At 41.2% G+C, this 26,661-nt stretch overlaps 1 protein-coding gene and 1 long non-coding RNA gene across 3 annotated transcripts in view; both read right to left on the reverse strand.

Annotated features, from left to right (window-relative positions):
• Positions 1 to 19,194, reverse strand: part of LOC110489916 (uncharacterized) — a 48,910-nt gene extending 29,716 nt beyond the window's left edge. The window contains exon 1 of one of the 2 annotated variants that reach the window (XR_016486633.1): positions 19,029 to 19,189. This is a non-coding gene — a long non-coding RNA (uncharacterized LOC110489916). Of the gene's footprint in view, positions 1 to 19,028 lie in introns of both variants that reach the window. The other variant, XR_005036076.2, reaches the window with a different exon arrangement.
• A 4,929-nt stretch (positions 19,195 to 24,123) lies between these two features.
• On the reverse strand, positions 24,124 to 26,661 carry myc (transcription factor Myc). The gene is given in 3 exon segments (NM_001124622.1): positions 24,124 to 25,070; positions 25,391 to 26,045; positions 26,422 to 26,661. Coding segments are annotated over 2 exon segments (1,221 nt in total). The 5' UTR covers positions 26,034 to 26,045; positions 26,422 to 26,661; the 3' UTR covers positions 24,124 to 24,492.

Here is a 26,661-nt window from a genome sequence, read left to right on the forward strand (position 1 = left end):
TAAGAATGTGAAATGTCAGAATAATAGTAGAGAGAATTATTTATTTCAGATTTAATTTCTTTCATCACATTCCCAGTGGGTCAGAAGTTTACATACACTCAATTAGTATTTGGTAGCATTGCCTTTAAATTGTTTAACTTGAGTCAAACATTTTGGGTAGCCTTCCACAAGCTTCCCACAATAAGTTGGGTGAATTTTGGCCCATTCCTCCTGACAGAGCTGGTGTAACTGAGTCAGGTTTGTTGGCCTCCTTGCTCGCACACGCATTTTCAGTTATGCCCACAAATCTTCTATTGGATTGAATTCAGGGCTTTGTGATGGTCACTCCAATACCTTGACTTTGTTGTCCTTAAGCCACTTTGCCTCAACGTTGGAAGTATGCTTGGGGTCATTGTCCATTTGGAAGACCCATTTGCGACCAAACTTTAACTTCCTGACTGATGTCTTCAGATGTTGCTTCAATATATCCACATAATTTTCTCTCCTCCTTATGCCATCTATTTTGTGAAGTGCACCAGACCCTCCTGCAGCAAAGCACCCCCACAACATGATGCTGCACCCCCCCCATACTTCACAGTTGGAATTGTGTTATTCGGCTTGCAAGCCTCCCCCTTTCTCCTCCAAACATAACGATGGTCATTATGGCCAAACAGTTCTATTTTTGTTTCATCAGACCAAAGGACATTTCTCCAAAAAGTACAATCTTTGTCCCCATGTGCAGTTGTAAACCGTAGTCTGGCTTTTTTATGCCGGTTTTGGAGCAGTGGCTTCTTCCTTGCTCAGCTGTCTTTCAGGTTATGTCGATAAAGGACTCTTTTTACTGTGGATATAGATACCTTTGTACCTGTTTCCTCCAGCATCTTCACAAGGTCCTTTGCTGTTCTGGGATTGATTTGCACTTTTCGCACCAAAGCACGTTCATCTCTAGGAGACAGAACGCGTCTCCTTTGATTTCCCCATGATGTCAAGCAAAGAGGCACTGAGTTTGAAGGTAGGCCTTGAAATACATCCACGGGTACACCTCCAATTGACTCAAAGTATGTCAATTAGCCTATCAGAAGCTTCTAAAGCCATGACATCATTTTCTGGAATTTTCAAAGCTGTTTAAAGGCACAGTCAATTTAGTATATGCAAACTTCTGACCCACTGGAATTGTGATACAGTGAATTATTAGTGAAATCATCTGTCTGTAAACAATTGTTGGAAAAAGTACTGGTGTCGTGCACAAAGTAGATGTCCTAACCGACTTGCCAAAACTATAGTTTGTTAACAAGACATTTGTGGAGTGGGTGAAAAACAAGTTTTAATGACTCCAATCTATGTGTATGTAAACTTCCAACTTCAACTGTAGCTACATGGTTCTCCTCACAGGTAATGTGCAGTAACTGCAGTCAACTGTGGTATTTGGATGCAGTAATTGCAGAATAACTGCAATGTACTACAGTTGAACTGCAGTTATACTGCACTCTAACTGCAGTTACACTGGGAAAAAAAGTGTTATTTTGGATGCAGTATTTGCAGCATACTGCAGTTATATTGCACTCTAACTGCAGTTATACTTCAGTGTACTGCAGCTACTGCACTGACTGGAAGGGATGGTATGGGCATGCTTGTCTAGAACACATCCATCTGTTTATATCGTCATGACAAAGTATATATTTCGCTTAGATCTAAACAGTGTACTAAATTATTAAACTCAGTTTCTCCTTCAAGTACCATCTCGCAATGCGCCCTGTGTGTCTGTGGGAAACGTGGGAAAGAAGGGTCGTTGTTGCCATAGCAACGTACTCTGCATTCACTCTGGGTAGACGTGAACTGCAAAGTGAACTCTGTGAGATAGATAGAGGAGTTTGTTTAGGTGATTTTACAGCTAGTTACCTACTTCACATGCTGATATTGACTCCGGTATTATTGTGTGTAGCTATGTTTGCTAGCTAGCTACCGAGCTACCCAGCTAACAATTCTAGGGAGAAGGTTTTTGCAACGTTACCCGTACTGTCCCCCTAATGTTTGAGAGTCCGGTTTTCCATTTGTTTTTGGGAACATTTTGTTAGCAAAAACGTTGAGAACCGTTCTAGCATGTTTTGGTGTTAAAGGTGGGAGAACATTCCCTTAATGTCAAAAAATACATATATCTATAACATGGTTACAATGTTCTCAGACGATACAATATTGATGTTCCCGACAGTTTCATCAGACGTGGCAAGAACATTAATTTGTCCAGTTTTCTGATGGTTAGAAGAATATTTCATCAACATCCCACCAAACATACACAGAACATGGTTGCCATGTTCTCAGAATGTAAGATATTAATGTTCTTGACACGTTTCAGGGGAACTTTGCAAGAATATTTCTGTGTATCATTTCTCAGGATGTCGCCTGATGTTCCCAAAGAAACATTCTCCAAAATATGTTTTTGTTTCATTACACAACACAACATCTTGGTTCACCGTACTCCAATCTTCCTGCTACACCATCATGTCCTTGTCAAGTATCAGTTAATTTGACAATTCTCTCATCATTTATTTGATTTACAATTTAAGGGCTTTCTGTATCGTCTAATGTTGGTGGGGCATATTAACCTGTTTAATAACGACACTCCTGACTCATTATGATCAATAAAAGTATTTATTGAGTGTACTTTTAAAAGACCTGAGATTTGTGTCAAAGTGCATTCACCCTATTGCTAACACCTATCAAGTGCCTACAATAGGTAGGAGGGGTTAGGTATTCTTCTGGACAGGGCGTAACTATACTGGCCCAATAAGCACATGCCCTAGAGATATCCCAAATTAGGACAGTGGTTAGGGTGTTCATTATTGGTGCTAGTGTCCTGGGTTTGAGGCCTGCTATGGGAGTCACCCTACTCTCACATTCTTAACAACATACAGTACCAGTCAAAAGTTTGGACACACCTACTCTTTATTTTACTATTTTCTACATTGTAGAATAGTAGTGAAGACATCAAAACTATGAAATAACACATATGGAATCATGTAGTAACCAAAAAAGTGTTAAACAAATCAAATTATATTTTATATTTGAGATTCTTGAAAGTAGCCACCCTTTGCCTTGATGACAGCCAGCTTTGCAAACTCTTGGCATTATCTCAACCAGCTTCATGAGGTAGTCACCTGGAATGCATTTCAATTTCAATGTGCCTTGTTAAAAGTTAATCTCTGGAATGTATTTCCTTCTTAATGTATTTGAGCCAATCAGCTGTGTTGTGACAAGGTAGGGGTGGTATACAGAAGATAGCCCTATTTGGTAAAAGACCAAGTCCATATTATGGCAAGAACAGCTCAAATGAGCAAAGAGAAATTACAGTCCATCATTACTTTAAGAAATGAAGGTCAGTTAATCCGGAAAATTTCGAGAACTTTTAAAGTTTCATCAAGTGCACGAGCAAAAACCTTCAAGAGCTATGATGAAACTGGCTCTCATGAGGACCGCCAAAGGAAAGTTACCTCTGCTGCAGAGGATAAGTTCATTAGAGTTAACTGCACCTCAGATTTCAGGCCAAATAAATGCTTCATAGAGTTCAAGTAACCGACACATCTCAACATCAACTGTTCAGAGGAGACTGCATGAATCAGGACTTCATGGTCAAACACCAATAAGAATAAAATAATTGCTTGGGCCAAGAAACACAAGCAATGGACATTAGACCGGTGGAAATCTGTCTTTTGTTCTGATGAGTCCAAATTTGAGATTTTTGGTTCCAACGGCCATGTCTTTGTGAGATGCAGAGTAGTTGAACGGATGATCTCTGCATGTGTGGTTCCCACTGTGAAGCATGGAAGAGTTGTGATGGTGTGGGGGTGCTTTTCTGGTGACACTCTCTGTGATTTATTTATAATTCAAGGCACACTTAACCAGCATGGCTACCACAGCATTCTGCAGCGATATGTCATCCCATCTGGTTTGCATTTAGTGAGACTATCATTTGTTTTTCAACAGCACAATGACCCAAAACACACCTTAAGGCTGTGTAAGGGCTATTTGACCAAGAAGGAGACAAATGGAGTGCTGCATTCAGATGACCTGGCCTCCACAATCACCCGACCTCAACCCAATTGAGATGATTTGGGATTTGTTGGCCCACAGAGTAAGGAAAATCATCCAACAAGTGCTCAGCATATGTGGGAACTCCTTCAAGACTGTTGGATAAGCATTCCTCGTGAAGCTGGTTGAGAGAATTTCAAGAGTGTGCAAATCTGTCATCAAGGCAAAGGGTGGCTACTTTGAAGAATCTAAAATTAGTTTCTCTTTGAAAGATGGGAACCGGTAGAATTATAGATAGTTGAGCATCTCAAAGAGAACTCTCTGTCGTCTCTTTGAGATCCATACCACATACTCAGTGTCTTTGAGGAATCACATTAGCTTTCGTCAATGCATTTCTATCTGTAACATTCCTAGTTCAAATAAACATGGCATCTGAGTTGATACCCCGCTTAACCGTTTCCTTGTGGATATGCTCCCATTATTTTGAGTTAATCGAGGAGAAAGGGAACAACATTTTAGTAAAATGCAAACTGCAAAGGCACCATTGTTCTATTCATCCAGAAACACCACATCAAACCTGGAAAAGCATCGGGAAGTTGTGCACAAAGGCACAAAACTGGTGGCCAAAGTTTCAGAAATGCGTGAAAGAAATCTATACACATTATGAGAGTAAACAAAGATGCATAAATAGTATTTCCATGTGTTCTAAAGAAATTTCCATATAAACAATTAAAATGACCGATAAATTCAAAACGGCAATAATGAGTAACATATTTTGCTAAGAATGTGAGAGAAGCGTAACTGTGCAAATCCAGCCCACAGCCTTTGTGACATACTATCTTTCGCAGAGTCTCTCCAATCTCCAATAAAATGAAATCTTAATTTGATATTTCACAGTTGTACTGTTAAAAATGTGATGGGAAACAAGTCTATTTTGCACTCTACAAATCCTCTACATAACACACATTGTACCAACCTCTCCACCACTTTCAACAAGACAGTCTAAAGGTTTTCTGTGCAGATAGGCCCCGAAGCGTGACACAACTACCACATTAAGATAAGTTACATCCCTCTAGCCCAGTAAACGCACTATCTTCTCTGGGAGGGAGATGGGGGCAGTGGGGCACAGGAGAGGCATGAGGGAGACAGATAGGAAGAGGGACCACTTTAATAGTATGATTCAGCAGACAGAGGTATCACTTCCCCCAGATGGCAGGCTATCTCCTATTGCTTTACATAGAGGTACGTACAGTATGGGGGAGTACAAAAGCAATCAATCCCTCCCTAGGGATGGTCGGTCAGTGCTTCAGAGAGGAACAAGATCAGTGTGTCCCCAGCTAACCATCAAAGCCAACAGGAGAGGGGGCTGAAGGGGGCTTAGGTCCATGAAGCACCATAAAAGTCTAACAACCGGAACAAGAGGGCAGATTGATACACTGTACCATGCATGCTTTCCCAGGGAACTTGTCATGGATTTCGGCAACACAGGTTATTCTCCATGGCTCCATGCTCCAAATCCAACACTGAACACTCTGTCTGATGTGGTTCAAAGCCTGAGGGCTCAGAATACATCTACTCCTCTCCTTTCTAGAGCGGAAATATTACTCATCTTACGGAGAATAGGATCTGTCTAAAAACAGACCTCCAACCACTGGGATGACGAGTCGATGAGGACCTGCGGTTAGTGGGGTACATTCCCTGCTGTTAAAAGTATGCCTTAAGGTGTAATGTTTTGATGGGGCATCCGTGGAAGAAATGTGCCAGGAGAAGTTGATCACCCAGGGATCATACCTCAGCTGAGTTCCCCTCTGCTCAGCAAGCCTGCATCCATCCACACAGACAGCTGGGGGTTTGAGTGACAGGTCAAGGCTCCATACACAGGCTACATTTAGAGTGGTTGACGTGCGAGGGGACACGCTCTGACACCTGGCGACGCTGCGCTGGTGTATATTCTGACAGCAACTGACACTGTACTGCTCCTCGGAGCCAACTGCTGTCCCACTTGCCCTGCAACCCCTGAAATAACGCAGTAGCCCAACTGTGTCAGGCAGTGAGAACAGAGGAACTACAGAAATATATTTCCACCTGGCTGGCTGAATGGAAACTCTAACTCCAAGTTCTACATACGAAACATGCATTGATATCAAAGAGAGATTTGAGTGACAATTCAAGACACTCCCGTATCTAAAATTAGATTCCTCCCTGTATGAATTCTATTCATCCACTGAGTAGACCACTACAGCATGACAATCTCTAAGGAGATCTGAAGATGGCTAGGTTAGGGTTTGGGATTAAGATTCGTTTTTATTTATTTATTTAACCTTGATTTAACTACGCAAGTCAGCCAAGAACAAATTCTTATTTACAATGACGGCCTACCCAAAGGCAAAATGCCTCCTGCATGGACGGGTGCTGGGTTGAAAATAAATATATATATATAAATATAGGACAAAACACACATCACGACAAGAGAGACAACACTACACTACATAAAGAGAGACCTAAGACAACAACATAGCAAGGCAGCAACACATTACAACACAGAATGGTAGCAACACAACATGACAACGACATGGCAGCAACACAAAACATGGTACAAACAGACAACAGCACAAAGGGCGAGAAGGTAGAGACAACAATACATCACGCAAAGCAGCCACAACTGTCAGTAAGAGTGTCCTTGATTAAGTATTTTAATGAAGAGATTGAGATAAAAATATCCAGTTTGAGTGTTTGTTGCAGCTCGTTCCAGTTGCTAGCTGCAGTAAACTGAAAAGAGGAGCGACCCAGGGATGTGTGTGCTTTGGGGACCTTTAACAGAATGTGACTGGCAGAACTTGTGTTGCATGTGGAGGATGAGGGCTGCAGTAGATATCTCAAATAGGGGGGAGTGAGGCCTTTAAAAATAATTTTTTTTTAAAAATAAGCATCAACCAGTGGGTCTTGCGACGGGTACACAGAGATGACCAGTTTACAGAGGAGTATAGAGTGCAGTGATGTGTCCTATAAGGAGCATTAGTGGCAAATCTGATGGCCAAATGGTAAAGAACATCTATCTGCACGAGAGCACCCTTACCTGCCAATCTATAAATGATGTCTCCGTAATCTAGCATGGGTAGGATGGTCATCTGAATCAGGGTTAGTTTGGCAGCTGGTGTGAAAGCGGAGTGATTACGATAGAGAAAACCAAGTCTAGATTTATCTTTAGCCTGCAGCTTTGATATTTGCTGAGCGAAGGACAGTGTACTATCTAGCCATACTCGCAGGTACTTGTATGAGGTGACTACCTCAAGCTCTACACCCTCAGATGTAGTAATCACACCTTTGGGTAGAGGGGCATTCTTCTTACCAAACCACATTACCTTTGTTTTGGAGGTGTTCAGAACAAGGTTAAGGGCAGAGAAAGCTTGTTGGACACTAAGAAAGCTTTGTTATTGAGCATTTAACACCAAATTCGGGGAGGGGCCAGCTGAGTATAAGACTGTATTATCTGCATATAAATGGATGAGAGAGCTTCCTACTTCCTGAGCTATGTTGTTGATGTAAATTGAGAAGAGTGTGGGGCCTAGGATCGAGCCTTGGGGAACTCTCTTGGTGACAGGCAGTGGCTGAGACAGCAGATTTTCTGACTTTATACACTGCACTCTTTGAGAGAGGTAGTTAGCAAACCAGGCCAAAGACCCCTCAGAGACACCAATACTCCTTAGCCGGCCCACAAGAATGGAATTGTCTACCGTATCAAAAGCTTTGGCCAATTCAATAAAAATAACAGCACAACATTACTCAAGGGCAATGGTGACATCATTGAGGACCTTTAAGGTTGCAGTGACACATCCATAACCTGAGAGGAAACCGGATTGCATACCAGAGAGAATACTATAGACATCAAGAAAGACAGTCAGTTGATTATTGACAAGAAACAAGAAGCAAGAAACAACAAGAGACAAGAAGTTGTATTAGAAGGGGTGGGAGATGAGGAAATATTGGATGGGCAAGGAGGCATGCCTGAGTCAAATAGGAATCCTGACTTAATGAAGTGGTGATTAAAGAGCTCAGCCATGTGCTTCTTGTCAGTAACAACCAGATCATCAACTTTAAGGGACATGGACAGCTGTGAGGAGGAGGGTTTATTCTCCAGGTCTTTAACCGTTTTCCAGAACTTCTTGGAGTTAGACCCACAGAGAGAGAACTGCTCCTTAAAGTAACTAACTTTGGCCTACCGGATAGCCTAAGTGCACTTATTTCTCATTTGCCTGAACAAGACGCATGTCAGCCTGAGTATGCGTGTGCCGAGCCTTTTGCCAAATACAATACTTGAGGTGGAGTATCTCTGCAAGATCATAGTCGAACCAGGGGCTGAACCTGTTTTTAATTCTCATTTTCTTTATAGGGGCGTGTTTGTTAACAATACCACTGAAAATATCAAAAAAGAAGGCCCAAGCGTCTTCGACAGAGGGGATCAAGCTGATTCTATACCATTTTACAGAGGCCAGTTCATAAAGGAAGGCTTGCTCTTTAAAGTTTTTTAGCAAGCGTCTATGACAAATCAGGACAGGTCGTTTCACTGAGCAGCCATTACGAACACAGGCTGTAAAAACAGTGATCACTAAGGTCATTACAGAAAACACCGGAGTGATACCTCTCAGGATTATTTGTGAGGAAAACATCAAGGAGAGTAGCCTTTTCTGGGTGTTTGGAGTCATACCTTGTGGGATTGGTAATAGTCTGAGAAAGATTTAGGGAGTCCCATTGCTTTAGGACTTGGTTAGGTGGTTTAAGCATGTCCCAGGTCACCTAGCACAACAAATTCAGACTTAGTGTAAGGGGCTAGGAGAGAGCTTAGGGCAGGTAGGGTACAGGCCGGTGCTGATTGGGGACAATAGCACCCATCAACAGTCAACAAAGAGCTATTTGAAAGTGTAATGCTTAAAACCAGCAAATCAAATTGTTTGGGGACAGACTTGGTGGAGACAACCGAGCACTGAAGGTGATCCTTGGTAAAGATTGCCTCTACCCCACCTTTGGAAGATCTGTCTTACCCAAAAAAGTTAGAACCAGAAATGTTAACATCAGTGTTCAAAACACTCTTCCTTATCCACGTCTCAGTAATGACCAACACATCTGGATTGGAGCTGTGAACCTACACTTTCAATTGATCAATTTTTAGGTAATAAGCTTCTATTGTTTAAGTGCAGAAACCCCAGGCTTTTACGAGAGTAGAAATCAGTGAAGCAGATATCAAAGTCAGAATTGGGGCTAGCAACAGTAGATAGGCCAGGGTGTACATGCACATTTCCAGATCATCAACAGTAATACAATCAAGGCACGGCAGAGGACAGGGAGAGCTCTGCAGTGCTGATTTATGACATCTGAATGTGCATTAGATGGCAACAATATCATATTGTACAGCAATTTTATCATGTAACACGAATACAAAGCTGGCGAGAGGTGGTTAGAATAGGACGGGAGGCCAAAAGTTTGTGTAATCAATAGAGAGTCAGAGTCCCGAATGTGGGAACAAACATAGTCTGTCCCACGGTTGGGTAAAGAAAGTTTGTAGTCAACAAAGCATGCAGGAGTCATGAGGCAAAATGCACAAGAAAAAAAATATATATATATAATGACTTGGGGCTAGCCATTGTAAGTTCAGAGTCACTCGCCCCAACAGTGCGTGTGTGCTGGAGGCGAGCGAAAGCTCAGCAGAGTGGAGTGAGTGTGGTGGGGGTACCTGTACCCGACAATTGGAGACAGGCAAGGGCAGATGGTGAACAGAACAGGGTTAGGGGTTAGGGAAAGTAGGATTTTGAATGGGAGTACATTTTTTGGTCCAGACAAAGATCGTAAAACAAACGTGTGTGTGTGTGTGTGAGAGTGAGTGAGTGTCTGTGTGTGTGCATTTACCTTCTGTGTGTGCAATAACCTAATGCAATGTCTGTCAATCAGGCTAATTAATCCTGTGAGACAGACCGACAGCAGACTGACCCAAGACCCCTGATGAGCACGTGATGGAGAGAGTTGGCGCAGATCCGGAAAGGTAGTCATTAATTTTTCATTCATGTTGTTTAAACTCTCATTAAAATGCACAGTGGAGTAAGGCGAAAGTTGCCCCTAGATGCTGATCTTGGGTAAGTTAAGCATTTCCCACACAAATGGTTAAGGTTAGGATTGGTGAGGGGAAGCTGATCCTAGATCTGTACCTAGGGATAGTGCGGCCCTCTCTAGGCAGCACACGTGATCCCTAGGCTGTCAGACTGTCTTGCTAATAGGTTTGGTTTTCATTTCCAACGGCATGTGTTAGATGGAAAAGGCTGTTAAAATAACAGCCATTAGCACTAAATGGTTCATAATTAGTTAATGACACATTTTTTGAAGTCTATTACATTTATTAATCACCTCTTAGGTAAATTAAGATAAGTTCCCAGCTAACAACAAAAATCCCCATAACTTTAGAGAACATTCTATTAAGTGTCTTATTCGGTCATTATCTAAGGTTTTCATAGGAATGTTCCAGTGATATGCAAGGACACTTTCCAAGAGACCATTCCCTTAATGTCAAATAGAACTTACCAGAACGTGGTTACCATGTTCTCAAGAACTCAAGATATTAATGTTCTAGACATATTTCATGGGAACGTTGCCAGAACATTTCTGTGTATCAGTTGTTAGGACGTCACCTGACAGTCCCAAAGAAACATTATTACACATCATGACTTGTTACTGTTGACACACTTTGACATACAGTACATGATTACATTGTGCATGTATATAGTAATTATTGTTCAACATGTCCTCACCTGGGATTTGAACTCACAACCTCTTGGTTCATGGTAGACTGATCGTCGCGGTAGTACGATCTACGCCACCATGTCCATGTCAAATATCAGTTAACCTGATTACACTCTCATCATTGATTTGATGTTCTTATTTCAGCTATTTAAGGTCTTTCTGTATGTCTAATGTTGTCTAATGTTGTCTAATGTTGGTGGGGCATATTAACCTATTTTAATGATTCTCCTGAATGACTATGATCAATAAAAGTTTTTCTTGAGTGTTCTTTTCAAAGAGCTGAGATTTACTTCAAAGTGCATTTACACCTATCAAGTTGTTTCAGATTGACACAAGTGCCTAGGGAGGAGCAGTTAGGTATTCTCCTGGACAGTGGAGATATCCCTTATATTCTGAGAAAAAGGCGACCATTTTTTCAGTGTACATATTCGGTGGGACGTTGATGGAATAATCTACTAACCCTCAGAAAACTGGACACAATGTTCATGCAACGTCCCATGAAACCTGTCTAGAACATAATATCTTATTCTGAGAACATGGCAATCATGCTCTGTGTATGTTTGGTGTCATGTTAACCCTTTGACACGTACAATCACGTATTTGTGATCATTGTTGAGTGGTCCCTGCAGTGTACAATCTCAAATACGTGATTGGAACAGTAGCAACAGAACATATGACGCAACAAACGTGTCTAAACATCATTGTTGTCTAAAAAGCATCTAAATATTTTTTTGTACTAATGGAAAATGAAGGTCTTAAACTTTATTCCTCAATTTGACCTTCTTCCAAGCATCACACGGAACACATCCACAGCCAAACTCATTCCATAAACCAGTCTAAATAACAGGTTGCGCTGACAAAAAAACTAAGCAAAACATAAGTTAGCGACCTAACAGCTAGACTAGTTTACAATGTACCACATCTCTGGTGAGCACAAGAGACTAATGTAATGTTGTTTAGAAAATAAATGTGTGTCAGCTAAGCTAACAGCAGCTACATTCTTTATAATGGCAGCAATGTTTGTTTACGCTTGACAAGCGAAATCTCCCAAATCCAGAATGCCATCATAAGACGCAAATAAACAAAGTCAATGATGGCTGCGCTCATTGCCTAAAAAATATGGGGGAAGGTATGGTGGGGGGATATGATGCAGGAAATACTACTATAATGGGGGATTTAACAATAAATGGGGGCAAACACAAGAGAAGGTTATACGTTAAAAACAAATAAACCCCCTGGAAAGGGGGGTCTGAGCTGGAAACCCTGAGGTACCAAAGTTACAATCTGATGCCACGTTCAAGACAACTGGGAATTCGGGAGAAACTATTTTAACGGTCATCCAACTCTGAATTCCAACTCGGGAACTCAGGCCTCTTTCTAGCGCTCCGACTTTCCAACCTGAAGATCACTGACGTCGTGATTTTAAGCAGTGGTTTTCAGAGTTCACAGTTGTCTTGAAAGCACCATAAGTTAGTCGAGTGAACTATCCCTTGCTATAACATCTTTGGTCTGACAGATGCTTACGTGACAAACAGAATGCATTGTATGATGTCAACAAACGTGGTGCCACACATAGCCGGCAAATAGCTTAGCATTAGCTGATCATAATCAGTGTCCATATCAATCTATGCAAGAATCGGAATGCATAATCTGTCACCAGTACTTGAAAACATGACACGACAGAACAATATACAGAAAATAAGAAACTTACTTTGATAGGAATGCACACATGTCCAAAGTCCAATTTGTAAGACAAACAACAATGAAGGCAATGCGGGCGCCAGCCAGAAAATGTGCTGTGGAAAAACGTTTGTGCAAGGCCTGTTCTGACTAGAGATGCTCAATGTCTTCATATTTGATCTGGGAAAACACTAGGGAAGTGCTTGGGCTCTAGTTGAAGAGAGAAGTTTGTCCGCTCAGTAAAACCTCAAACATAAATTGTCCGCAAGAGTGATATGGGTTACAGTATGCGAATTAACGAGGAGGTGGAACACACCTCAATTCAAACTGTTGTTAGAAAATAAAACTTGTTGGAAAATAATTTGAAATTGACAAGTTGAAACATGGACTATTGATAATTAGCAGGCAGTGTGCCTTGGTTTGAGGGCAGCGCGGGTAACTATCCTGTTGCGTAACAATCACATTTTGAAACAGTGAAAAAACAGGGGCGACGGTTAGAGATATTTGGAACTCACGCGTGAAAAGGTTAATGGAATATTCTACTAACCCTCAGAAAACCGGACACATGAATGTTCTTGTAGCGTCCTATGAAACGTGTCTAGAACCTTAATATTGGATATTCTGAGAACATGGTAATCACGTTCTGGGTTAGTTCTGTTTGACATTAAGGTAATGTTCTCCTAACTCTAATTCCAAAACATGCTAAATACATTCTCAGGAGGTTTTTGCTAACATACATAGAATGTTCCCCTGAATAATGGAAAACTGGACATTCAAACATCAAGGGAACAGTACGTGTAACATTACAAAAACGTTCTCTCTCCCTAGAATTGTTAGCTGGGTTGAAGCTGGAAATGGTGGGATACATTTCTCTCTTATGTTAGAAAGATTTCTCTCATCTCTCATAAAATAGACCTATGCTTTGTGTTAACCCTCCCAAGTCCTGCATTGGTGCAAACGTCATGGATTGTGTTTAAACGTTGCTGGTTGTGTTTTAACATCATTGGTTGTACTGCAATTTATTAGAGCTGGAGAACTATAGTTATTTTCATGGATCAGCTCCTTAGTCTAATAGTGGCAGCAGCAGCACATGTATTGCTGTATGTGGGTCAGTCAAACAGTGTGAATCACTGTGCTGCTTTCTCTTGGAGCTGGAGGTAAACTGACAGCAAAATCAAACACATTGTTTAGAACATGACTCATCACGTCTGCAGAACCTGGGAAGTAGAGCAAAGATCACACTTCTGATGTTAGCCGCTTTTCTCTGCTTGCCTGCCAGCTAAGGTCCTTGCTTTCTCTCTGTAATTCCATGTTTGTTTCGTGTGTGTGTGTGTGTGTGTGCGTATGCGTGACTCCCTGGGGACATACGAAAACAGAGAGGAAGTTGTGATCTCGCAACTTTGTTGGCGTGAGAGGCAGGGGGAGGAGCTTGGTGTGTGTGTAAACCATAGAGGAAGAGGCGAAGAAAGTGGTTTCACTGCTAAAAATCTGTCTAAAATAAGGCCAATGCGTTTCTATGGGCTTATTTTGGACCTAAGCTTGTCACCTGCCCCCCGCCTTCGGGACAACGACTACCATTGTTAGGGCGGAGACTTGCATCTTGTCATATAATGCATCTTGTCATTATATACAGATCTCTAGTGTAAATAGGAAGGTGCACACAGTGGAGCGAAGGAGATGAGACCAAAAATACAACTTGATAACAATATGGGACACTGTGCTGAAGGGAGTTGTAGTTTTTATTATTCAAATATTCAACGTAGTTCAGTGCAGAAATGTGGTAATTAACTACAATGACCATAATCCTGTTCTTTTCCAGCTCTGACAGAGATGGATCCACTTTTACGCCTGCTACGTTAGGTTGGATACACACAGACTGCATACGCCGCCACATGAGAAAGGAATGTACACAACACAACAACGAGAGAGTGGACAGAGACACTTCGTGAAAGTATCTACTTTGAAAACTCGTAAAATGATTGTCAGACAGCTCTGCAGAATACTTAGGCAGGCTAGCCTAGCTAAATAGGAGGACTAAAGACAGTACGGTATGGAGAGAACAGAGATAACGTTAGATGGTGGTCTGGCTGGCACTGCCTGAGCAGGGATGAGATGATGACTTTAAGGAGTGAAATATTACAAATTCAAAGTAATACACACAACTGAGACAATTGAATATTTTAAATGTTTTGGCAATTGAATGTTCACAATTGTTGTCTTTGGAATATCCATTCAAAGCTCTAATCATTTTATTGTAAATATTTCAGAATGCATTTAATGTTGAAAAAAATGATCAAAACTGAAATCGAAAAACCGTGATATCTTTTTAAATAATCAAACCGACCTCAAAAATCAATAATCGCTCAGCACTACCACTGACATTCTTCTCACTCACTCTCTCCCTCCCTCCTCTCCTGGCCCTGTCTATCCCTTTAAACTCAACACAGTGCTCTTTTGACTCACAAACCCCAGCACAAATAAGGCTGTGCGCAATATGCATCTATGGCAGAGAGGACAATCTCAGAGGAGAATTAGTTCTAATCCAGCCAACACAGCATGATAGGCATCATTGGAATAAAACACATGACAATGCTCTCTCCATTCTGCTCTCTCTGCATTGACACCCAGCACATCCAAATACAAAAAGGTTCTACAGATTCCAGCCATTCAGCAGCTTTTTTATCTGCTTCCCATCTGAACATGGATTGACCGACGGGGCCTGAAACGTCAGGGTGTGTGTGACAAAAGGCTTTTCAGGCTGACTTTCTATGAGGTCACTGTGGCCCTTTTTCTGAATCCAACCACTCCGCGAGCGAGGCGACAGAAAAGTTGTCTGGTACCTCCGTGTTTCCATACTGTAGGCAGCATTCTGCTTCAACTATATAAATGCTAGGCTATAGCGTCTTACTAAATCTTGCCTATAAAGAGAAAGAGACATTTCACTTCCTGTATTGTCATAGTTAAGCCTATAAGTATGGTGATTTACTTGGTTGAATGCAGCGACTGGGAGTTGCTCTGGATAAGAGTGTGCTAATATATAGTCCTAATAGTCTACTAGCTAAATGATTCAAAAGTAAACGTAAAATGTGATCTCATCTCCAAGGTTGTGCTGTAGCACACCATTCTGTATGGAAATGTTTTTGTGGGGCCAGTTGTATCACTTCTGCATTTCCAACTTCTCTTTCTCCCTCCCCTATTCAGTTCAATACATAGAGATCCTATCTCATTCCTAATTCTATGGTTAAATATTCCTTCAACGTGCCTGAAGCTAGCCAGTGACTTCATTCAGCAGGGGGAGTAGCATTACATAACAGACAGACAGGCCTGTGACCACCCCACAGCTCTGCTCTATGTTTTTAATCATTCCAAGGAACTCAGGGAACTCTCTGGAGGCGTTTTACTATGAAAAACTCCCTCGTTTGAGCCTAAGAAAACACGGAAATTCAACCAATTAGAGGCCAAGACAGTGAACAAAAACTTATTCGACGTGAGTGTGTGTTTTTCATTTGATTTCAAACTGCAAATAGGATTGAATTATATTGTAGATGGCATCTGCCATGGTCACATTACCTGTGATTGAAGAGATTGACCTCTATCTCATAAAAAACGGTCCCCCAAATAAACAAATGCAATACATGAATAACATTCACACAGTACATTTTGTGGTGAAAACAATACGCTGAATAATCACAACATTCATTTCTGATTAGCTGTTTACTGGAGGATGGCAGGGTGGAGGTTTAGGGAAACCCCTTATCAGACGGTAACCACATCCATATCACTTCTAAAGTTTGGTGCTTTCTGCTTTACATGTTGTGCTGAATACTGAACGGGGCAACTAACTACCCTTTTTGGGTTCCACAACTTTATTTCTTACTGTGCCTCTCATAACCCATCTCTCACACTGAAAACATTGTGCAGGGAAGCACTTGGCAGGCAGACCCAGGTCCCGGCTGCCAAAGAAAACACAGACAGGCTGCCGTCTAATGGATAGAGAGAATGAGAGCGCAAGGGAGGGAGGGGTTGAGAGAGGGAGAATGAGTGAGAGTGTGAGAGAGAGAGAGAGAGAGAGAGAGACAGAGAGAGAGAGAGAGAGAGAGAGAGAGAGAGAATGAGCGAGAGAGAGAGAGAGAGAGAGAGAGAGAGAGTGAATGAGAGAGAGAGACAGACAGAGAGAGAGAGAGCAAATGAGAGAGAGAGAGAGTGAATGAGAGAGAGAGAGCGAGAGAGAGAGAGAGCAAATGAGAGAGAGAGAGAGTGAATGAGAGAGAGAGAGACAGAGAGAGAGAGCGAGAGAGAGCTACACATAAGTGGACCCGAGTAGAAAAGTGATGATGTCATCAGAAAGTGACGTTATTGTAAAGCAGGGCGTAGGGTTGGCTGCTCTTCACGTAGCCAGCCCACTGTAGGGGAGGACTAGCTGTGTGCTTAATCTACTCCAGCTCCTCTCTGCTGAAAAAAACACATTCTTACAGGCTGAATTACATAACGTCAGATAGTCCCCCATGTAGTCCTGCCTCCCAACATGTGCTGTCTGCTTGCACATAGTGAGGTAGTGCATTGGCTTCACACCAGACTCTTTCATAACAACTCATCCTGTGCTGTGCAATCTACTCTTACCTATATCTTTACCTATCATATTCGAAGGCCGTGCTCCCCTATTTCATATATTGCACTACTTTTGACCAGGGCTATAGGGCCCTTGTCAAAAGCAGTTGACTGTATAGGGAATAGGGTGCCATATGGGATGCAAACTAAAACAAAAACATTATGCACTGATTACATGTAAAAGCTGTTTAATTGGCTCTGAGGGTTTAAAGTGGACCAATGCGTTATATTTTCCTGTCATCCCCGATAATGAACATGTGTATCAGAGGGAGTGAACCTGCTGATCTGTGCGCAAGAGAAAAGCAGAAGTAACAGGCTATTTGCAAGAGGAATAAGAACACCACAATCCTCTAATAATTGATATCCCTCAGTGTGTCTATAGCTCAGTATGCCTATTGGCTCATTCCCAGAGAAAGCCACAAGGTTTTCTGTCTTCAGTCATATTACCGGGAGGCAAGGCCCTCATCGTAAGTGACAGACCATCACAGACTAAAAGCCAAATGAGCACCGCTACCTGGATGATTCTGGATCTGTTTTCCAGAAAGGGACCGTGTGTTATCTTGTTACCATGCAAACCAGCACAAACATACCATAAAGTGACAACAAACGTACTGACCATTGACTCGTATGGGTGCCAATATCCCAGAAGCATGACACTCCAGTGTCTTTGCGCCTATGAAACCTGACCACGGGGGGGACAATGACCTTGTATTCTGTAAACTAGTGTACACACACACACACACGTGCCGACGGAGCCATGTGCGCCTATCACAAAGTGCTAAAAGGAAGGTGTGTGCATCTGAATCATCAACGATCATATCGACGTCCTTGTTAAATGTGCAGCCAGGGCTGGATGAATATCAGCAAGAATGCTCAGGAAAATGTGATATGGTGTATAATTACGTCAATCTAGAATCGAAACGCTGCACATGCCCTTGATGGCCTAGTACTATAATAGGACTATAAACGGCTCCACCATTAAATCTAAACCCTTGACATCTTTTCATTTAAAAAATGATGTGCTGAATATAATATATTGGATATACATACATACATATCGCCAGGTCGCAATTGTAAATGAGAACTTGTTCTCAACTTGCCTACCTGGTTAAATAAAGGTGAAATAAATAAATATATATATATTGCTATAATAGGACATAGTCCCCCTTTGTTTATTTCTCTGTTGATATCAGAGACAGACGATGGATTGCTCTTATAGGCTACTGTATAAAGTATCACATCCAATATGGCTGCCTACCCTCTGGAATTTGTTGTTTTGCAACATAAAAAGGACACAACTAGAAGTGAAACAATGCAACTGAGTGCATCATCATTCACAAATATGACAAACATGGCATATAGCAAAAGGAAATTAGATAAATGTATTCATGCATTAATGAATGTTGGGCTGGTGGAGGAGGTTTTTGATGTTAGGAAATGATTATAAAACAAATAGAATATAGTAAATATTAAACATAATAACATTATCATCAACAACAACATTGCAAAAAGTGTACCTTACAATGCATTTATAGTAGGTTATTTGAAAGAAAAGCTTTCAACAGTAGAGTATTTGCAAGAAAATCTTCCAACACTATATTTATAAATGGGATCAAATGAGATGAAACAGTTCTGTGGACAACAATATTATATAGATGAGCCATTTGATATTGGACGAAATAAACATCCAGCCCATGATAAGTGATACAAAAATGTGGTAACATGTTGAAAAAAAACATTAAATTATCATCTGGAAGCTCACCAAATAAAAAATAACTTTTAACATGAAAAAAAAAAAGATTACAGGTTCCATTTGAATAAAAACATTACCGCAGTTAGATTACATTATTAGAATGCTATGCACTGAAAGGATTTTGATGGAACATTAACACATACATCGACATAAAGCGATGTATACCCGATATGGATAGTATAGAGAGAGCTCTTACCCGTTCTCTGACTCTATTTTGCGCATTATTATTTATATTCCATTTCGGATGAATAGGTGCGTGTCTTTCAAGCACAAATCTCGACCTCCTTTCCATGTGCTCGCAGCCACGCGCTCCATGAAGGGCTGCATACAGTCAGATACAGTGGGTGACGTCACGATAAGTCAGCTCGAGCCACATAGGAGCTGCAAAGTCTAGAGATGATGATAATATCACGTCCACATCGGCGTATCGACGTGCAGCACGCATGATTTATTGGGCTCGTGCTATAAATAAGGCAGATGCTGTCGGTGTAATTCATATTTCTGCAAATGCATGCAATAATAAATAGCCACCACATACTGCCAATACTTGCAGCTTGATGGTAATGTGGATGTACCATTCAGCACTTGTCATGTGTCTTGTCTATTTATTAAAATGAGTATTATTGGGAGTGGCAGGTGGGCTTCTCCATTACAACCTGATGAAAAGGCAACAGTTTTATGCAACAGCCTGCACTGCAGTATAGGGCACTCAACCCATACAGGAAAGGTATAGCTCAGGGATCATCAACTAGATTTAGCCACAGGCCAGGGCATAATTACAAATAATTTGTAGACTGAAAATTGTCCGCAAGAAGCCCACACAGATATAATATTTGGCTAAAACATCATTATTTCAAACCTTTCTTATATTTGTATTCAATCACGTGTCTCTCTATTATGCATGGGAATAGGTGGGAAAATATTTCCAAATTAAAACCACTTGGAGCTCAATTTCTGGTGTTTTTAACAGTCTTTTATGTCCAACAATGAAAATGCTCAGAAAACTTGAGGGGTCAAATAAAACCACCCGCGGGCCAAATTCGTCCCACGGGCTGCCAGTTGGGGAACCCTGATATATTTTATGATATAGGGTTGGCATCGTTGTAAAACAGTCCCTTTGCAAATAGCTACTGACGCAACAGGTTACTAGACAGACAGATATAGGACATGTGAAAGTGTCCTGTCAAGGTCTCATGTACATACCCCTTGACTTATTCCACATTTTGTTATGTTACAGTCTGAATTCAAAATGGATTAAATAGATTTTTTTCCTCATCCATATACACACAATGCCCCATAATGACAAAGTGAAAACATGTTTTTAGAAATATTTGCACATTTGTTGAAATTTAAATACAGAAATATATCTAATTTACATAATTATTCACACCCCTGAGTCAAAACATGTTAGAATTACCTTTGGCAGCGATTACAGCTGTGCGTCTTTCTGGGTAAGTGTCTAAGAGCTTTTGCACACCTGGATTGTACAATATTTTCACATTATCCATTTGTAAAAATTCTTCAAGCTCTGTCAAGTTGGTTGTTGATCATTGTTAGACAGCCATTTTCATGTCTTGCCATAGATTTTCAAGCCGATGCAAGTCAAAACTGTAATTAAGCCACTCAGGAACATTCAATGTTGTCTTGGTAAGTAACTCCAGTGTATATTTGGCCTTGTGATTATTATTGTCCTGCTGAAAGGTGAATTGGCCTATTGGAAAGCAGACTGAACCAGCTTTTCCTCTAGGATTTTGCCTGTGCTTAGCTCTATTCCGTTTCTTTTTATCCCCAAAAAACTCCCTAGTTCTTGCCGATTTAAAAGCATACCCATAACATGATGCAGCTACCACCATGCTAGAAAATATGAAGAGTGGTACTCAGTGATGTGTTGTTGGATTTGCCCCAAACATAACGCTTTGTATTAAGGACATAAAGTTAATTTCTTTGCCACATTTCTTTGCAGTTTTACTTTAGTGCCTTATTGCAAAAACGATGCATGTTTAGGTAGTTTTAAAGTCCCCACTGTCCTCATGGTGAAATCCCTGAGCGGTTTCCTTCCTCTCTGGCAATTTAGTTAGGAAGGACACCTGTATCTTTGTAGTGACTGGGTGTATTGATACAGCATCCAAAGTGTAATTAATAACTTCATGCTGAAATGGATATTCAATGTTTTATTTCAATGCTTTTTAAAATGTTGAGCCATCTACCAATAGGTGCCCTTCTTTGCAAGGCATTGGAAAACCTCCCTGGTCTTTGGGGTTGAATCTGTATTTGAAATTCATTTCTCGACTGAGGGACCTTACAGATAATTGTGTGTGGGGTAGCAGAGATGAAGTACAGTACCAGTCAAAAGTTTGGACACACCTACTCATTCAAGGGTTTTTCTTAATTTGACTATTTTCTAAATTGTAGAATAATAGTAAAGACATCAAAAACTATGAAATAACACATATGGAATCATGTAACCAAAAAAGTGTTATACAAATCAAAATATATTTTATATTTGAGATTCTTCAAAGTAGCCACCCTTTGCCTTGATGCACACACAATGCACACCCTTGGCATTCTCTCAACCAGCTTCATGAGGTAGTCACCTTAAATGCCTTTCAATTAACAGGTGTGCATTGTTAAAGTTAATTTGTGGAATTTCTTTCCTTCTTAATGTGTTTGTGCCTATCAGTTGTGTTGTGTCAAGGTAGGTGTGGTATACAGAAGATAGCTCTATTTTGTAAAAGACAAAGTCCATATTATGGCAAGAACAGCTCAAATAAGCAAAGAGAAATGACAGTCCATCATTACTTCAAGGCGTGAAGGCCAGTCAATCTGGAAAATGTCAAATGCAGTCGCAAAAACCATCAAGTGCTATGGTGAAACTGGCTCTCATGAGGACCGCCACAGGAAAGGAAGACCCAGAGTTACCTCTGCTGCAGAGGATACATTCATTATAGTTACAAGCCTCAGAAATTGCAGCCCAAATAAATGCTTCATAGAGTTCAAGTAACAGATACATCTCAACATCAACTGTTCAGAGGAGACTGTGTGAATCAGGCCTTCATGGTCAAATTGCTGCAAAGAAACCACTACTAAGAACACCAATAAGAAGAAGAGACTTGCTTGGGCCAAGATACAAGAGCAATGGACATTAGACTGGTAGAAATCTGTCCTTTGGTCAGATGAGTCCAAATGTGATTTTTCTGGTTCCAACCTCCATGTCTTTGTGAGATGCAGAGTAGGTGAACAGATGATCTCTGCATGTGTGGTTCCCACCTTGAAGCATGGATGAGGTGTGATTGTGCTTTGCTAGTGACACTGTCTGTGATCAATTTGGAATTCAATGCACCCTTAACCAGCATGGGTACCACAGCATTCTGCAGCGATACGCCATCCCATCTGGTTTGCACTTAGTGGTACTATCATTTGTTTTTTCAACAGCACAATTACCCAAAACACACCTCGAGGCTGTGTAAGGGCTATTTGACCAAGAAGGAGGTTTGGGATGAGTTGGTCAGCAGAGTGCAGGAAAGGAGCAAACAAGTGCTCAGCATATGTGGGAATTCCTTCCAGACTGTTTGAAAACCATTCCTCATGAAGCTGGTTGAGAGAATGCCAAAAGTGTGCAAAGCTGTCATCAAGGAAAAGGGTGTCTACTTTGAAGAATCTAAAATATAACACATATTTTGATTTGTTTAACACTTTTTTTTTTACTAGATGATTCCATATGTGTTATTTCATAGTTTTTGATGTCTTCGCTATTATTCTACAATGTAGAAAATAGTAAAAATAAAGAAAAACCCTAGAATGAGTAGGTGTGTCCAAACTTTTCAAAAATCATGTTAAACACTATTATTGCACTCAGAGTGAGTTCAAGCAACTTATGTTAATTAAGCACATTTTTACTCCTGATCTTTTTTAGGCTTGCCATAACAAAGGGTTTGAAAACTTACTGACTCAAGACATTTCAGCTTTTCATTTTAAATGAATTTGTAAACAAATCTAAAACGTAATTCCACTTTGACATTATGGGGTATTGTGTGTAGGCCAGTGACACAAAACCTTACTTAAATACATTTTAAATGCAGGTGTGTCCATATGTTACACAGGGCCAGTGGAGTGGAATGGATATAGGCATGACAACTTATATTATGGTCATTGGTGATGAAAGAACTAAGGATAATAAAGACAAATTCCTGCAAGAATTAAGAGAATGCTGTGGATGTCACTAAAAGTCAATGTGTGCTTAATCCAAAAATGTGGATGGAATCTCCATATGGAGGAGATGCAATTGCGACGGCTCCAAAGGCAAGCAAGAGGCCAAACTGGGCTCCGTACAGCATCTCCGATCACCTCCCAAATTTTGAAACAATGCGTATGGCTCCGTATAGCTCAGCATAGACATGATTGGTCAACGGTAGGTAAGGGCGGGAGGTCCTGCATCCCAACAGCTCTGTGCTGCTCCGCGAAACTCAATAAACAACCATGACCTGGGAGTGACTGCAAGAAAAATGGTGTGTGGAAGATTATTTTGGCAACCTAGAACAAAATCTCACCTAACACATGTTCGGTCACAAGAGACTAGTCGAAGATGATTTCAGACTTATCTTGTAAACTTCAGAGGTCAGCAGGTTCAAGGCTTTAGTTAATGAAGAGGGTTGTATGCAAATTCTGCATAACTTCTTGCATAGATTTAACAAATGGATGAAAAGTCCCTCCAGCCAATGCTTACAACATTCCTATGCTTTTGAATCCATAACAGGAAGTGTGCAAGTGCACAATTCTAAAAGGGTGGAGAATCATGACAGTCCAGGTCCTTTTTCAACTTACCTTGGTTTTCTTCCATCTGGACCATGCAGGTTAAGACATCACTAATTCTTGCGAGGCCTACACTCATCTAATATAGAAATGAGGCATAAAGCACCAAACCTTCAATAAGAAATTGATTCAGCCTCAATATATTTGACCCGTGACTGTTAAAATGGCAGTTGGTTTTGCTAGTCACCGCTAGATAGAAATAGTTTGTCAAATCCCCGACACATGTAAATGTGTAGGCGAATAAAGGTGAGTCCAATTCCATTGGTCTTTTATAACTTAAGACTTCAAAGAGAATACATTGGTGAAACCTGTGTCCCTTTTAACAGTTTTTGGACACCCTTTCCCATGAGTGAAATATATTTGTTAACTGTTACCATCAGCACCTTATATGTTCATCTATTTTAGAGAAGTGTATTTATACTGTCAAGAGTTAATGCAAACAGAGCTCATGCAAGTGTCTCCATAAGTAAAACAGACCGAGGCATGATCAAAAAGAAATGCATTTATATTTCAAATGAACATAATATGGAAAAACCATTCAGTGAAAACAAGTGTCAGAACTTCTAGACAATTGAGATCCAAAAATACATTTCAAGAAATAGTCAGTAATTATATACAAAACATAAAATCCATATTTTAGAGCGGGCATGCAACATGTGTAGCCCTATTTTTTATATTTTATTAATAAAAATAAACTTTAAATATTTTACTGCCCATAACTTCAATTGAGTCAGTTTAACATTGAAATCAGACAGCACCCCCCCCCCCCAAAAAAAAAACATACTTTCGCATTTCAATATCAACTATACACACCAAGTCTTAACTTGCATAAAAATGCGGAGCCCAATAAGTCAATGGCGCTTTGAGCTCAAACATGAGTTCTGCAGTTGTGCCAGCTTCTGTTTCAAATGTTCACTTTTCCTCCTTAGTTGCTCTTTGAGGTTGACTAGTCTCTGCTCATCTGTCTGCATGCTGTAAATGCACTCTGTAGCCTTCTTTAGGATGACCACTTTGGCTGCCTTCTCATTGTTGGCCACATCCGGTATCTCATCCCGTAGAGCGAAAAAGCTCAGCTTGAGCTCGTTCCTCCGCTGGCGCTCCAGTACATTATGAGTCCTTCTTTTGTCGTAGTCCTCCGTGTCCGATGTCCGGGGACTTGAGCATTTGCGGTTGCTGCTGATCTGCTTGAGGACCCGGCTGCTGCTGTTCTCCAGCCTCAGCCTTTTGACAGCTGGCTGCTCGTGCCGTGTGGAGGGGTGGGCGGCGTAGTTGTGCTGGTGGGTGGAGACATGGCACCTCTTCAGCACAAGGGGACTGTGATGTCTGGTCTCTGACGTGCTGGGGTCGCACCGCTTCACCGCTTGCCTCTTCTCCACAGTAACGACATCTATCTCCTCCTCGTCCTCATCATCTTCCTCCTCATCATCTTCTGCAATGATATTGAATAAAACTAGTCAGCATTTACATTATTTTTTAGGAGAAACAGCAACCACAAATCAGCCACATAACACATCATGCCCTTGTCAGAAAAATCACTGCATTCCACCCCACCCCCTTTTCCACATCAGCTGATTTCTCAACATTGCAGCCTGAAACCCTCCCCCTCAGACTAGTCTCTAGGCATATTCGACAGCGTCAACATATGCAGAGAGAGATTGCATTTTGCTCAAATAAAAACTGCCATTAAACAAAACGGTCAAGTCAAAAATCCTAAATCGCAAGAAATTATAACACTGCTATTCAGCTTACCGGAGTCACTACCACTGCTGCTGCTGCTACCACTGTTGGGTGGGGTGTCCAATGCCAAATCCGTGGGTGGTGCCACCTTACTTGGTTTGGGAGTCTCAGTTATTGGGTAGGGGAAGACCACTGAGGGATCAATGCATTCTGACGCGGAAGTATTCGGATCCTGCAAGTAGTTTGCGTTCAACCGAGTAGGACACTCTGCGTTGTCGCCAACGGCTGAATCTTTCCTAGCAGCCTGGAGCGATGCGAGTCTTTCAGACACCACTTTCTCTAACTTGGCTGTGGCAGAGAAGCCGCTCCACATACAGTCCTGAATGATGATTGACTTAAGGAAGGTTTGGGAGTAGTCGGCATCGCAGATGAAACTCTGGTTTACAACGTCGTCCCCGAGAAACTCGGTCACCATTTCTAGTTGGTCAGCAGTCGATGGGAAAATACTAGACAGTGATGGTCGGCTCGGGGAGAGAGGAGGAGTGGGGAGCAACTCAAATTTCTTCCAGATGTCCTCGCTTGGAGCCGGTGGCTGAAGCTGTCCTGGCTGCTGGTGATAGAAATCCTCATCTTCGTTGTCAACATAAAAATATGGCTGGATAGAATCATAGTCGTAGTCGTAGTTTTTACTCGCCAAACTTGAATTCAGCGGCATGGTGGCTCTTTTCTGAGAGAAAAATATGGTTGATGTAAATTAGTTGGTTAAAAAAAAAAACGAATGCATCAACTTGCATGCAAACTGATATTGGTGCATGCACATAAAATGCCACAGTTCATAAAAGCCCCGTCAAACAGCTAGCAAGCATGCAAAACCCAACAGCAGCAGCTGATACAAGTACTAAGTAGTTAGTCGGTGTGTGGCGCCCAGGACATTTAAACCGAGTAGACATCGCAAGAATAGAGGCTAGTAAAGTGCATTTATTATATAAGACATTTGCAAACATGTAACAAGTTCAAAATCTTTACCAGATAGATACCAAGCAAGTCTACTTAACCAACGGTCAACTACACGGAGAATGCAATGTCATCAACACCTTCCTTACCTTAATTTTGAAAACAAAGTGGAGAGTACTTCACTCCGAGATGTCGAAGTCGAAAACGCGAAAAATGGAGCTTGTAAGAAGTATTCCAACAAGATAGTTACGTTAATCCCTGCCAGCGTGTGCGGCAGTGAGATGTTTTCCTAGTAAAATGATTGCTGGCTGAGAAGCATTCATAAAGCGCTGAGGCTTGGTCCGCGATGTAGAAAGATGCGTTGCCTATCAATTGCTGCATGAGAATCA

The sequence above is a fragment of the Oncorhynchus mykiss genome, chromosome 15 (genome assembly GCF_057628025.1).
Source record: "Oncorhynchus mykiss isolate SJ-2025 chromosome 15, ASM5762802v1, whole genome shotgun sequence".
NCBI lineage: Eukaryota > Metazoa > Chordata > Actinopteri > Salmoniformes > Salmonidae > Oncorhynchus > Oncorhynchus mykiss.